Source organism: Setaria viridis, chromosome 4 (genome assembly GCF_005286985.2).
Source record: "Setaria viridis chromosome 4, Setaria_viridis_v4.0, whole genome shotgun sequence".
Lineage (NCBI taxonomy): Eukaryota > Viridiplantae > Streptophyta > Magnoliopsida > Poales > Poaceae > Setaria > Setaria viridis.
In genome coordinates this window covers 11,728,990-11,744,644 of record NC_048266.2, presented here as the reverse complement: position 1 = coordinate 11,744,644, position 15,655 = coordinate 11,728,990, and the positions used below count along the sequence as shown (strand labels likewise).

The window sequence follows — 15,655 nt, the reverse complement described above, 5'->3', positions numbered from 1 at the left end:
TCTCAAGTTGCTGATCATTAATGCAAGGTCGTCTTATCCTTCAGAGATGCAGAGTGACATGAGCTGGACCATAGTTGTCACAATCAATAAACAATCATATCAAGAAGCAAAACTAAAAACCAATGCAGATTAGATTAGTGCTTCTCAGCCAGGCTGTTCTACACCCAAGAGGGCCATGTCCCGCTGCCGCCACCTGCCATCAGTAAAAAAATCCAATTGTGCAGAGAAAATCTATATTTGAGGGCCCTATACAAATAGCGCTTATCATTGAATCATTGTGCTGCTTGTCTATGCTAAACACGAATTGTTCAGCGGCCCTATACTAATGTAATGTCTAATTCTAGCTGGAGTGCTGGACATGTGAGACTTAAATGGTCTCCGGATGCCGCACCCGCAACCCTTTTCTCCTCTGCTTGGTTTCTCAGGGTCTGTTTGGATACACACTCATAATCTTTAGGACTTCACTTTTAATCCACTTTTAGGACTTGTGCATCCAAACATGTCATAAAAGTGCATTCATAATATTTAGAAGTGTTGTTTTCATTAGGAGGACCAAACCATCATAATAGGTCATTTTTCTCCTAAAAGTGGTCCCCAACCCATCCTTTACTCCTATTGCCCCTCCCCTTCTCTCTCCACGGCGCTACAAACAAGGCAGGGGTGGAGTAATTAGGGGTACAAAAGTCATTTCCCCTCTAACATCCTAAAGATTATGATTCCATCCAAACAGCCTACTCATAAATTTTAGGACTACCAATTTCTAGCTCCTAAACTTTATGAGTGTCCTAAAATTTACGAGGGTGTATCCAAACAGGCCCTCAGTTCAGCGGCTTCAAATGGATCACATAGCATCAAGGCAGAAACCCCGCCGACAGCCAGGAGGTTCTGGGACAGGTCGCGCACTAACTTTATAACTTCGACCAAAACAAAAGATGTTTTATTTTTTCATTGAGACAATGCCTCGCTTTGTTGGTTCGTCTATGGTTTCGTGGAGGTTTTGTTTGGAAAGTCGAGACTGAGGTCGAAATCTCAATAAATCCTAGAATTAGTAGAATTAGTAGTCTTCCAAACAGGCTTTTACAAGAAAATGGTTCACGGTGAGACTGTCAAATAAAATGAGGATATTACAATTGTAATTTACAAGCTCATGCAACCAAGGCTATTTTGAACCGTACTCAGCAGTCGGCGGTATGAGTTCTTTAGTACTCCCTCTGTTCCAAATTTTCAAATTGTAGATCGTTTTGGCTTTTTTAGCTACATAATTTTTACTATGCATCTAGATATAGTGTTTGTCTAGATGCATAATAATATCTATGAACCTAGAAAAGCCAAAATCACCTACATGGATCGGAGGGAGTACAATTCATACGCATGAGACGAACACATTGCAAAAGGTACCGGCTTTCCTTCCCCTCGAAGAGTCAGCGGATTTCGTTCAGGTCTCTCTGACAAAATAAGTACTTCACCAGTCACCACAAAGTCGAGACTACCGTTGGTGCACGGTTCAGTGTCAGAAAAGGGATCGGCTGTTTCTTCATCATGTACAAAATGGCACCTCGAGTGCGTTGGAGCAGCGTCAGTCATCAATAATCTTGCCGCCAGCCCATGTTGTAAAGCTGTCCTGTGAAAAATCCTGCGGGCAGAGCACAAGTTCAGCAAAAACAGGGGGAGAAATGGGCAACTGAACTGATATTAGTCAAAGGCATCCAAACCATACAATTTGGCTCAGTCGAAACTCAGTTGTGTTGTCAAGCTCAAGATTCACAGTATCTGAGGGCTCCAACCGCTGACACTCTTCCAAATCTTTCTTGAAGTCCTCTGTGGGCAGTTGGGCATAAACAGCCAAGCGAGGCTTTATCGCTCTGGGTTCATCTCCGCCACCACAGGAGGTCTGAGACTGACTCAGGAGGAACTCATCGCACAGAGCGAGTCCTTCTGCCAGCTGCTGAGAGTCTAACAGTTCAAACTGGGACTCACCTTCCCACAACTTGGGATCTTGTGATTGGGGGTTATCTCCACCCTCTGGTTTCTCAGAGGGTGGGAGGACAACAGTCTCTTCAGCAGCATTCTCTTGAATGTTTATTTCACAGTTTTCATTAACCTGCACATTAGGAAGAAAATTTGTGCTACCTTAACTGAATTCTGTTTCCAATGATCAAAAACAAGTTTGTAGTGTATGCTCTCTCTGCTGGTTCGGCTTACCTAACACATACAAATGTGTGCTATGAACTGAAGAAATAAATAAAGACAACATGAATATTCAAGTTACCTGATAAGGATTATGGTCTGGATTCTGAGCAATTTCTTGGATTGTACCAACAAGTTCTTCAGAGGGCAATGTAGTGAAATCAGGAATGTCTGCTTCAGCAGCCATTGATTCTAAACCATCCGCTGTGGTTAGCTCTTGAGCATTCTTCTCCCCAGGTTTAAATTGCTGCTGAAAAAATAATTTAGAGACAACATATTCACCCTCTTTCTCATCCTCCCCAGTGCCTAGGTGGTACTGGTGCATCACCCAATTGGTTTTCTCAGCCTTCCCACCCTTTGTAGTGCTCGTATAAAGCACCATTATTTTCTTACAGCCGAGGTGCTTTCCTTCAACTAATACTGGCTTTGTCTTGCCTGTCTTGTGCCAACGAACATCTGCAAGATCATCGGTGTTTATCTTTCGACGCTTCCTAGTGCCAGTGTTATAGGCTCTAAATGTTCTGTGGAAGAAGTGTGATACACTTCCATTTTGCTTAACACCTGAAATGGATGGTCAATCTAAGATGATTGGAAACAAGTGGAGTATCAAAGCCAAAACTGTTCCAACTAGAAAGTGAATATGTTTGAAAAAAGGCCAGTGACAATGCAAGCAGTTGTACATGTTCTAGATTGTCGCTTAGTGACATGGTGGAAAGCTAAAATGGAAGTAAAATAAATAAGCCTATTGCCCCACCAGGAGTTTTCCTAGACTAAATGCAGGTTGTAGACAATCATTAACAAAAAATAGCCTGAAGGATAAAGACATCAAATAACAAAGATAAGCATTCGACAGTAGCTGTACTTTGCAGAATTTTACAAGTGATCTTATCTGAAAATAAAAAACGTCATTTTCTTACTCATCTTAAGAAGCCCAATCCTGAAAATTCCCATAATCCTTCAGAAATAAGATTACAGTCTAATAAATACCTGGAAGTTTCTGTGGATGAGTGTAGCAGATGCCATCTTCTCCCTCAACCGTTGGAATAAATTCATCAATGAATGGATGAGGTTTTATACCAGATTTTCCATGTTTTGCCAACAAGTGCCAAAGCAATTCCTGGTCAGACGGATCAAATTTTACACCTTTAGGCAAACCGGGCCACTGGTGAACAACCTGCAGTGAGAACACAACAATCAGATGATCACACTTAAATAGCACCTTACAGCCATTTTTTATTTAAGATTTGTACTCCCTCCGTCCCAAATTATTATTCGTTTTAGCTTTTCTAGGTATATAGCTTTTGATATGCACCTAGATATATATTATGTCTAGATACACAGCAAAAGTTATGTATCTAGAAAAGTCAAAATGAATAGTAATTTGGGACGTAGGGAGTAGTTGTGAAGTACCCAAAACTAAAGCCCTATACTATATGCATTATACAAAAGTCAAAGCATTTCAGAAATAATAGGTTCATAAAACATTTCAGCTGGTCATGATCTGCACCAAAAGAACGACAGCTGAATTGAAAAATATAAATTATAGCAATTGATTATGTATTCCTGCATTATAAACAAGTTGATTCAACTCCTTAAAATATGCAAAATGATGATTTCTTTGTCAGTTGCTAATATATCAATTTTTTATAACTACTTGTTTAGAAAAAGCAACTGCACATGGCTACGGAGAAATGCAAAACGCATCTGTACTAGAAATAATAGCTAGTTCAATTCAACTTCAGCATAATAGCAATGCAAAACTCTTACATCGCTGTTATCAATGACATGGCTGCACTTCGGGCACTCTTTACTTGGGTTACTCATCCATTTCTGTTTACTGGGATCTGAAGGCCCAGAAGCATTTTTTATTTTGGTGGCAAATCTTTGGCCATCAATTATCCAAGTTGTCCTGCAGAAAATAAATTGAAAGAAAAATGAATAAAGAAGGGTTGCTCTATCGCAAATAACATCACCAGAATTACTGTAATGTGTTTATCAATTATCATTTGCCAATAAAAAAAGACCAAATTCCAGGTCACGTAGAAGCAGATAATTTCATTAAATGTATCTAAGCAATGAAGAAAGGTAGAATTTCTTTTACTAAATTTTGGCAAGCAGACAACGATTCGATTTCTATGATAAAAATTAACTTGTGCTTCCTCATTTTTTTTCATAATATTGATGGAACATTGACTTTCAAAAATTCAAGATCAGACTCACCTCCATCGACCACCATTGCATAAAGATAAGTTTAAAAGGTGGTTATGTAGCTAAATCATAATTCCAAAACCTCCATCTAAAATGATATTGTTGACCAATGAAGCAAGTCATATTTAGCAAACAAGAACAGTTGTTCATGTCCAGCTTACATGACACACCGATCACAACAATACAGAAAGTAAACAGGATGTTTTTATCCAACAGATTACCCGGGCCAAAAAACAATAGAAAATGAACAATGAGTATACTCTATCTCAAAAAGGAGATGCACCCAGTTGCCCATAACCAAGCTATCAATGGGTAAGTAACTAAGTTTGAACTAAAGTCCAGATAATCAAGCTAGTAGCCATATCTCCCCTTGAAACAAAGTAGCCATATCAATGAGTAAGAACTAAGATAGCCATGATCTCCCCTTTGGAGTTACACCTGCACTCCTACAAACAGAAGTGTTTTTTTTCCCCTGAAAGACAACAAACAGAAGTGGACATACTATAAATGAGAATAGAACAGGCAGTGCATATGTACTGCAGTATACCTACTTATCACTAAAACCAAAATACAGAAAATGTCATCCTTTCTATAGAACTTCCCCTAACTGCAAAACAACTCGCCGCTGCATAATCCACAAAACATTCAGCCTTTCATCTGAACTCGAGGGCAGAACACAATTTATCCGCTAAATCGAGCCCCAACACCACAAATGCATGACATGACCGGCCCCCCTAACATCGCCCCAGATGAAAAGACATCTCCTTTCGATCAAAACCAACGAAAATCCAAGGCACACAATCCTGAACAAAATCATTTGGTTTCAACTATGCGCAGCAACTGCGCCCAATCCGAATCGTGCCTTCCCCAAAATCGCCACAGGATTAAATCTTAATGCGAAAGATTAGCGATTAGCAATAACTAATGTGAATCCCCCAAACATAAATGCCAAAAGGACGCATCCCCTAAGGCGCCCCCTTTTCCGACATGGGCGGACAACATTCCTCGTACGGGGAAACGCGGCGGTACGCGGACGGATGGTCGAATCGGGGAGGGGGGCGCACCCGGTCATGGCGGCAGCCGCGCGTCCGGCGACGGCGCCTGGGTCCTAGGGTTCCGGCGAGCCGGGGGAAGCGGCGGCGGCGGCGGCGAGAACCGGGTGGTGAGCAGTCAGAATATGTGGGAAAAATTCTTTCTTTGTTTTTTTGAACCGGGGTTGACCAGACGACACCGACCGGACGAGTCAAGTGCACGCGCTCGCCGAGTCACAGGTGGACATCAGATGGATTTTATGCCGTAGGATGGCAGATGGACGTTCAAGGTTATGCTTAGGTCATGAAGTGGGCCTAGGTGAATTGTCTCGCGATGATTGACTGTCTCTGTGGGTTGTTGACTAGGTTAGGTCGGAGAGGGAGGGAGTGTGGCGGGTTTCGTAAACGGTGGGCGCGAGGGTGTTGGGCTCGGAGGTTTCGGCCTCGGGCTCGGAGTGCTCTGGTCTTTTCATCAGGGAGTGAAGTGGGCTTTTCCACTTTTAGTCAGAGGAAGGTGCATCTCCTGATGAAAACACCATAAATATTAGAGATGATAAAAATTCATCCAAAAGCATATTTAGAAGTTCTTAGAAATTAAATTTGGCGTAACCATACCTAGGACTATGATATAAATTAATGCAAAAGTTTAAGTGAAATCATGTACTGGTCTAGTTCATACAAAAAGGTAAATTCTGGTGTATCTGTGCAGTATAATTCTTAAGAAAATAATGTCATTTAGTATGCGTTGGACACTTGTCATTTCGTGTAAATTAAACTAGAACAAGTTTTGACCTCAGAATTTTTGAGAAACTATACTATAATATGAATTATAGATACGCCAAGTTTTGTTTTTTAAAAAAAACTGTATATTTTTTGACGAATTTTTACCATTTTCAATATTGTGTTGCTTTTCACTAGACATGTACATGGAATGTGCAGATTTGTGTCTGTACCTTTTTTACCAGGACTAGAAATCGTGCATACAGTTAGTCTAAGTATAACTTAAGTATTTGTTAAGGATTATATTTGGTGGCAAACATTAAATGAATATCTGATTTAGATATGCATTGGAATGTCCATATGGCTCGGATATTACTCTCCGTTCCAAATTGTAGGTCGTTTTTGCTTTTCTAGGTGCATAATTTTTATTATGCACGTAGATATATTGTGTGTCTAAATGCATAATAATATCTATGAACCTAGAAAAGTCAAAACGACATACAATTTAGAATGGAGGGAGCAGTTTGTAGCACATATGCACCTGCCAACTGAGGAATGAGGAATATTTGGCTTTACATGGAAATATATTGATTCTTTACTTACTACTCCCTCCATTCCAAATTATAAGTCATTCCAAGAATCTTGGAGAGTCAAAGTATCTCAAGTTTGACCAAAATTATAGAGAAAATTATAAAGATTTATGACATCAAATAGGTATACTATGAAAATATAATTGATGAAGAATCTAACGATACTTAGTTGACATCATAAATGTTATTATATTATCATATAAATTTGGTCAAAGTTGAGATACTTTGACTCTCTAAAATTCTTGGAATGACTTATAATTTGGGATGGAGGGAGTATATGTGTTCATCTTTGTGGAGCCCACAAATCTCATAGAATAATTTTACATTATTTGAGGAGATGCGGCCATGTACACAGATCAAGGTTAAATCTTAGAAAATTCAATGGTCCGTATTATTCTACATAGGAGAATTTAGCTGGCAAATATTTCATTATCCCATTTATAATCCACATACGCCTCTGATGTCTGATGGTCTACATATACTAGACACCTATAGGCTGATAGGCATCTCTTCTCACAAACTCACAGTGATCGTGTCAGCCGTACGCCCGTACCAACGGTAGAAAGAAAGCACCGAGCGAGAAAGGCTGGACGTGCAGCAAGCCAAAATGAAGGCCGCTGGCTGCCGTTCGGATGGAAATGCGCCGGCGACGATCCTGACAGCCGTCCTGCTCGGGTGCCTAGCAATCTCCGCACAATGTAAGTACCACCAGCTAGTCTATTTTATATGCACGTAAGACGACAGAGAGCGATCTTTCTCTGCCCGGATGGTGTCTTGACGCAAAAATTCTTTCCGTGATAGGTGGTCGCGTGCCTACGGATCTTGCCGGGGAGCGAGGCGAGGTCGCCGCCGCGGCTGGCAGTCCCGGCGGTAACGAGCGGCCGTCGGCGATGGCGCAGCCCGTCTGCTACAAGGCGTGTGGCAGCGGACGATGCGACTATTGCTGCAGGAGCCCGTACACGCCGACGATCTGCTGGCCGACGCAAGGCCAGTGCAGGCAGGAGTGCCATCCGCCCATCCGCCGCCCTGCAACGTACCCCACACAAGCGGCGGCAAACAGTGAGTAACATCGAGAACGAGCGACCGTGAAATGGGGAAGGAAACTCTCTTGCTCCGTCGCGTATATCGCGTATAGCCGTATACGTTCATCGTGTCACAATAAGCGACAGTAAACTGGCACATCCCAATCCATGTAGCATGTTTTAAGAATAGGCTCGTCAGTCGTCACTATTAATATACTTGTTCCTCTGTCCTTAAATACAATACATTCCAATTCCAATTCCAATTCCTCCAAATTACTCCCCCAACTATAACTAAAGTATAGATAACTTGCTAAACTAGTTTGTTTCTTCAGTTTACCCCTAAACTATGCCATTTAGTTCAATTTACCTCTTTGTATTTTTTTCTCCATGCACAAGTGGTGTTTTAAGTTCAAATTTTGGAAGATGATAACAGAAATTATAAGACATGTTAAAAAAATATATCATAAATTTTTTACCATTATTTTGATAGGATCGGATATTTAATAATAAATTTATCCTTAAAATATAAAATTATATAAAAACTAATGATGAAAAATTCATACAATATTTTTTTAATATAGGTTATGATGTCCACTACACCCCGCAAAGTCCCAAATCAAAATTCAACTCGTGCATGGAGAAATAAAAATTACAAATTACATTATAGGGTCAGTTGAACAAAATAGTATAGTTTAGGGGATAAACTGAACTAGTTTAGGATGTTATCTGGACTTTCGCTATACTTGAAGAGCGTAGTTTGGACTTTTTTCTTCAAAATATGTTAAAAGTTATACTCAATCATAAGGCATTCAGGACACAATTCAACAATTGTTCATTTAATTATCCTCAAAGTTGTTAGAACAAGTTTAGTTAACAAGTAAATGAGTTGAAGTGGACTCCTTATTATCTGTGATAGGCTGACCTAACTTTCCACATTGTAACTTAGAGGTACATGTGTTTTTTTTCAGTCTTTCTAATCTGTCTTCAAATCTTTATGATACCTTAATTATATTTCAATATGAAGCAAAACATTTTATAATACGCATCAATACAACTCTGCTTGAGATATATCCCAAACTCTGCCTCCATGTGAAATTTAAATTTGGCTATTAAATGTCAAAAACCCATTACCACATTCTGATTATGAGTCATGTTTGATAACAATGATAGGTGAATTTTGATGGTACTTAAGCACACCAATTGTTGTACCGCAAGCTCATCGATAGAGTATTTGTGCAAGGTTTATCAATCCGTGGATTGACAATAAACTGGCTAGTGCTTTCTATCTAGTCTAACATATTAATCCTAACATGAAGAGATAATAAAACTAATATAAGATGAACCATACGAACATAGGTTGATCACATCCATAGATATAAGTAAGAGATAACACAACAAATGGGTAACCGAGACAAACGCCTTCTAGATGTAGTTCTAGCCAACAAACAAGAATATCATGCATCTCATCCAGAAGAATCTTTAAACTACTACCTTCGGTCTAACTCACAAGTACTGATCCCGATCCTACGGTTTCGCGCGAGAGGATAAGAGTAAGACTATAAGTGAACGTGTCTAGCTATCATGAAGGGTCAACATACTAGATCTAATCACCATAATTATATAAAGCATGCTAGATATATAGTCTAATGCGTAGACTAGGAGCATATTCATGTTAGTATAAAGCATAAAAGGAGGTACTGAGTCAATAGATCAAATGACATGAAGAACTTTGCTCACATAATAGATGTATTAGATCATCATCTCTAAGTACATACCATCGATGATCCACTACTAGCTCATGAACTACACCATGCCTCAATCGCATGGGGAGGTGACGACAGATAGGGTTTGGCCTAAGCCATATATTAGACAACTTTGAAGACTTACAGTGGCCCTCAGCTCGATATGGTATTGGTCCCTCTATTTGTTCGAGTTTTGCTGGATGGATGCGAGTTATGGCCGAGGGAGGGGGTATTTATAAACCAAGGAGATCTTATGCATATAGGAAGTTGAATCGAGGAAGGAAGGTTGTTGTCACTTGTTATTGCCACCTTTTTGGTATTTAAGTGGTGTTTTTGGATTAATTCTTATACTAACCCACCACTTGGCATGTGAAATAAACCCACATTCGCATATGTGTTGTATTTTGAAGTATATTGCAAAATGGCAGGAAATACGACATAAACAGGTGACTTTTGTACAAGCTCGATTTGGACCTAGACTTTGGATAACACAAGGAGCCTACATGAGAAAGACGAGTACCAATGGAGACCAAAAGAGGGTGGGCTGATTGGCCCAAGGCCCACAGGCCGATCAGCTTGGACCAATTCGGCCTCCAAATGTGTCCACATTGGACGAACCATCATTCCAGATGACTTAGAGGTGAAGTATGTGGTGATTTGACAAGTCAATCTTGTGGTTATGCTAAATTAACATCAAGATTGGAAGGTCAGAAGGTCCGTAGAAGCAGCAGATCGCACAAAGCATATCTTCCTCATCTGGACTTTGATTGGGGCGAATTTTATGTCTAAACTACATAGCTCGAAAAGACCTACAAGTTTCGTATAGACAGTTTGGGCATTTGAGGTCAGCAACATGATAAAATTGACTAGGCCGATCGGGCTGGCCCTTTTCTAGCTCCAATCGACGTGCCCTTCGCCCTATGGTACCTTTGGACTATAAATATCCTCGTTCTCCATCAGCACATGCATTCATCCAGCAGAACTCAATGAAACCTAGGGCATTCACCAGAGGGAGCTTAGAGCCGCTGCAAGTTTTCAGAGTTGTCTAGGAAATGGCTTAGGCCAAACCCTAGCCTCCATAGCCGCCTTGCGTGAAGCCATGGCAAAGTTTAGGAGTAGTAGTAGGTTGTCGATGATATGTGCTCGGAGGTGATGATCTAATACATATTGTGGGAGCAATGTTCTTGATGTCATCCGATCTGTTAGTGACTCAATGCCTTCTTTTATGCTTTCTATCTATTATGAATATGCTTGTTCCTTAGTCTAATGCAAGGTTAGACTCCATAGCATGCTTTATGTAATCATGGTGATTATATCTAGTATGTTGACCCTTCATGATAGCTAGACACGTTCACTTGTGGTCGTGCCCTTAAACTGCCTACACCGATATGGGGTATCGTGACAGGGTCTGCTTCCGTGTAAGGTGGGGGTTTTCGGGAGGTTGACCGGAGGTAGTAGTTAAAAGATTCCTTTGGATGAGATGCATGATGTGCTTGCTTATTGGCTAGAACTGCAACTAGAAGATGGTAGGCTCTTGTTGCCCTTGGTGGTGTTATCTCATATATATCTGTGGATGTAATCTACCCTTTTTTATGCCATTAATCTTTACAACAGGTTTGCCTTTATGTGCAATCAATGCTTCATGTTAGGATTGATCCGTTAGATTAGATACAAAACTCTAGCCAGTTCGCTGCTGATCCAAGGATTGATAAACTAGCGCGCTAACTGCCGCCAACAAAGGCCCCATGCCGATTGGTATGGCCCCTTCTTAGCCTTACTTCAATGCCAACTGAGTCTTAGGGATGAAGTTTCCACACGTTCTGGGTGTAAAAGGAGTCCATGATAATCGGCTTGGATCCAATTTTTCTTGAGTTCAGCGCTAAGTCTTAGATCTTTTCAAGCTACCCATTTAGACACCACCCAAATAGGAGTCCAAATGAGTAAATTATGCCCCCAAACAAGTTTTGCTTCTCTTGTAGAACTCTAAGCTACCCTTCCTGGGCTTTTCATGAGATCAACTTGTCAAATCTTCATGTGCTTTGCCCCTTTAACTTGGTCATGAAGTTCATTGATTTTGGGCATGATGTAGGCCCATGCCGATTGGCATGGATCCCTTTTGTGGCACAAGCTTCCATCTTTCTTTTACAGTTTTCCTACATTGTTCATTGTTCATGCTGGATTGTAGTTCATACAAAAACCTCTTGTTTATGTCGCTTTTCCTACAAATTCACAACATGATCTAGATTATGACACACATGTAAATATGGGTTTATTTTATGTACAAGTGGCGGCTAGTGTGAATACCAATATCAAATCACCACTTAAATAGCATCAAATTGGTGTCTGTAAGTGATGCCAACATTGGCATGTATGTTTCTCACACACTGATGGCAAATGTCTCTGATCCCTTCTATGGGGAAATTATGTGTATACCTCCAAATACAATATGTGCATACCTATCCCGATAGATTCCACATGTCCCATCTTGCTTGTCTCAATTGTCCTCTTATTTTTTTTCAAAAGAAAAGAAATATTTATGATTCTCAATATTGCTCTGTTAGATGAAAGTTTTTCTAAAAAATTTCTAAAATTTAAACATCTCGAAACTTTGAAGTCTATATACTTGTACTAAAATCAGGCTTTCCAGAAGGACAAATGGCTAGCAATAATCCACTGCGGAGCGATATGCTCCCTTATGCATATAGTCCACATGAAGCATGATATCGTAGTGGATGATGTAAGTCATATCCCTATTAATTTTTCATTTAGATGAGCTATGGTGGAAGATAAGATGATACAATGGCATAGCCTAGTTGCCGAAATTACTTTATCAGAATGCCAGGAATATTCATTAAGCATTTACATAAGAGAAGATAATTATCTATTAAATCAATATACATGACACTATGTATTAGAATATTATTCGTACTCATTGCCACAAGTGGAAGCTCAAAGTACCCTTAAAAATTGATATCTTTCTTTGGTTCCCGCAAAAAGGAGTCAGTTTCACCAAGGATAGTTTATCAAAAAAAAAGATGGTATGGAAGTAAGAAATGTTGACATTATTTTTGTAATTCTAAAGAAATGATGCCATAGTTGTCCTATGAATGAATGACATTAAGGCTATTTGGAGGATATTGATTTGCATGCACATCCTGCTGAACAAGTTGCTTGCATCAAAGAAAAAACCGGGATCATGTTTGACATAGGAATATGTCTGCTTGGTGGTAGACTCTTACACAAACATTTTCCTTAACAACATAGATATATGCCCATTAATCATCATCTTATACTTTTGATATTCTTTTCCTATAGTGTCAAAGTTATAAAGTTATGAAACATGTCCTACAATAAAACACCAGTGCCAACAATTGAAAAACACATCTAGTAATGGAAACGCATAATTAAACACAAATGTATATATGCTATTTGTAATACTGATACAGATATAATCCTTGTATAAAATGAGGAACATAAGGATAACACCACAATATAATAGTGACACACATATAAAAAGAGTACACAATGATTCATTACAATAAAATTATTCACCCCCTCCTATAGGAAAATATCACATTAGAACACTTAAACCTCTAGTATAGGATGAACGAATAGGCCACCAAGCATCTTATGGTACTAGACCATATGTTAAACCTAGTCCATGCGTAGATCCATGAACCACTGATTATCAAGAAATTCTCCTTGCTGATCACTAGTCCAAGCCATGTGGCTCCCATCCCCCTCCACTGACGGAGCTACAAAAGAACCATTAGCTTCCATCTGTTGCTGATGACCGGTAGCCAAGGTGGCAGCCTGGCTGCTGCTTGCTTGGCTAGTGATGTGTGGAAGTGGCAACCTAACTTTGGGAAGATTGTTCATAGCAGTAGGCTGGCCACCAGAGCCATAGTGATTTGGGTTGTAGGCACCTCTTGCAAAGGTGAGCCTCTCCTGGCCAGAAGCATTGTTCTGCACCCTAGGCTCAGCTTCGTAGAGGCCGACATCATTAATGCTGTAGCGCTGCTTCTTGGTGGGATTTTGTAGCCTTTGAAAATACTTCTGGGCATGGCTGGAGATCTGCACCGGGGTCTTGCTGGGAACATAGTGCCTGGAGATGATCTTCCAATTGCCACGGCCGTATGCACGCAAACCATAGAGGAATTGCCTACAATGAGATAAGGATCAACATGAACTAGTGAGATACAAATTCATATCATGTGTCTAAACTTTCAAAATCAATTATACCAAAACTCATGTGCTTGATAAGTGCCTCATCATAATCAATACCCCACACCACATGCTTATTAAGTGTAGTAACAATACACGTAAAATATGTGCCAAGTATTTAGAAAATAGTGGAAAATAGTGAAAAATAAATAGAATGTCAAAACTCATATGGTCGTAAGAGGATTCAAGAATAACAAGAAAATTAATAACCTGTGCTCCTCTTCAGTCCAAAACCTTGCGGCATGTTGCTTCCGAAGAGTGGGCTGCTTCTGCAGTGCCTCTTCCCCCTTCCTCATGGCTCCCATCTCCTCCATAAGAGAACTGCATAGCACTTCTTCCATGTTTCCCATGGCAGGATCCTCCATCGGCATTCCAAAGTTGCCATTCATGAGGTTGCTACTTGTTGCTACATGTTGGTTGCCACTTTGAATTATCTCCACCATGAGTTCAACGTATAAGTTGGTTACCTGATGCTTTTCCTTCAAGGGGAACATTGCTTGGAGCTCATCAACAATGTCAGTGTGCTTCTTGTTCATGTTGTTGGCATGATTATTGTTGGTGTTGTGCCTGGCAATGAGAGATTTCACTGTTTGGATCTCAGATGCCCTCCACTCTCCATTGAACCTAGGATCCATGGGGGCTCGGTACTACACAACAATTGTAGTATGAACTAGGAATGGTGATTGCTGGGATGGGGAGAATGGCAAGCACAAGGCCACGTATTTATAGGCCCTCTAGCGAATCTAAATCTATCCATGCTAGTTCTGATTAATTGCATAACAATTATTGAATATCCAGAAAAACAATGAAATTTTAATGAAAAAGTCTAAGATATATACTCATGCGAATATATATTCATATGCTAATGCGAATTAATTATAATTTCTATACTTTTGGAATAATGTCAAGATATCACGCCTAGTTTATTTAATCATTCAAATAAGGTGTTATAAGGGAGGCGTACATGCACCCATGGATGTAGATATTGACATGAGTGACACGTGTAGAAGACCATGGCCATACTGCTGCCGCTGTTGGTATCAGGCAGACAAGATGGCTGAATACTACTGCCTAGTTTGGCTACTATCAGTTGACTCCACCGTAGTGTTGAAGTTTAAAGATGGCGATGGTCCCATAAGATATATCTATATCTCTAACCAAATGTCTTTGTGAACTGCTACAATATAAATGATCTGAACAATTCAAATCTTGAACACATGCATATCTTTTCTTGTGCTTTTAACACAATTGTTTTATTTGATATACATATATAGAATGAACGTCAGAGTAAGGGGATGTTTGGATACACCTCCTAAAGTTTAGTACCCGTCACATCGGATGTTTGGATACTAATTAGGAGTATTAAACATAAACTATTTACAAAACCCATTGCGCAGATGGAGTCTAATTCGCGAGACGAATCTATTAAACCTAATTAGTCCATGATTTGACAATGTGCTGCTACAGTAAACATGTGCTAATTATGGATTAATTAGGCTCACTAGATTCGTCTCGCGAATTAGAATAGGGGTTCTGCAATTAGTTTTATAATTAGCTCATGTTTAGTCCTTCTAATTAGCATCCGAACATCTGATGTGACACACTTAAAGTTTAGGACCTCGTATCCAAACACCCCCTAAGTCAACATTTTGCAACAAGTAGTTAAATTTTTATGTATACTATATCCCCGCATTGTCAGTTTGGCCTTTCTTCTTTTAATGAGAACTTGCTCCAAGAATGACAATAATTCCATGTTTAGGCCTTGGTGAATTGTGTATGGAGATTAGCTATATTTCATAAACTAACTAATTTGGTTACAAACTTTTTGATGATTGTACCAATAATGACTCATGGCCAACCAACTACAAGAAAAAATTGTGATCTTTGTTTCAATAGTTGTAAGTGGTCGTATTAATTAGTTGACACAATTG

At 39.7% G+C, this 15,655-nt stretch overlaps 2 protein-coding genes across 3 annotated transcripts; both read right to left on the bottom strand.

Annotated features, from left to right (window-relative positions):
• Positions 1 to 1,029: 1,029 nt before the first annotated feature.
• LOC117853266 (SUPPRESSOR OF GAMMA RESPONSE 1) lies at positions 1,030 to 5,619 on the bottom strand. 2 transcript variants are annotated; one of them, XM_034735651.2, is made up of 6 exons: positions 5,460 to 5,619; positions 3,955 to 4,096; positions 3,175 to 3,361; positions 2,270 to 2,748; positions 1,718 to 2,101; positions 1,030 to 1,633 (listed from the first exon to the last, which is right to left on the bottom strand). In XM_034735651.2, the coding sequence occupies exons 1-6, from the start codon at positions 5,465 to 5,467 to the stop codon at positions 1,577 to 1,579; spliced, it is 1,257 nt and encodes a 418-aa protein (XP_034591542.1). In that variant the 5' UTR covers positions 5,468 to 5,619; the 3' UTR covers positions 1,030 to 1,576. The 2 variants fall into 2 exon arrangements, with proteins under 2 accessions (XP_034591542.1, XP_034591543.1); XM_034735652.2 differs by having other exon boundaries at positions 3,955 to 4,867; positions 5,460 to 5,614.
• A 7,535-nt stretch (positions 5,620 to 13,154) lies between these two features.
• LOC117853432 (uncharacterized) lies at positions 13,155 to 14,359 on the bottom strand. The gene is made up of 2 exons (XM_034735799.1): positions 13,935 to 14,359; positions 13,155 to 13,662 (listed from the first exon to the last, which is right to left on the bottom strand). Exons 1-2 carry the CDS (start codon positions 14,357 to 14,359, stop codon positions 13,155 to 13,157), a joined length of 933 nt encoding a protein of 310 aa, XP_034591690.1.
• Between the last annotated feature and the right edge of the window lie 1,296 nt (positions 14,360 to 15,655).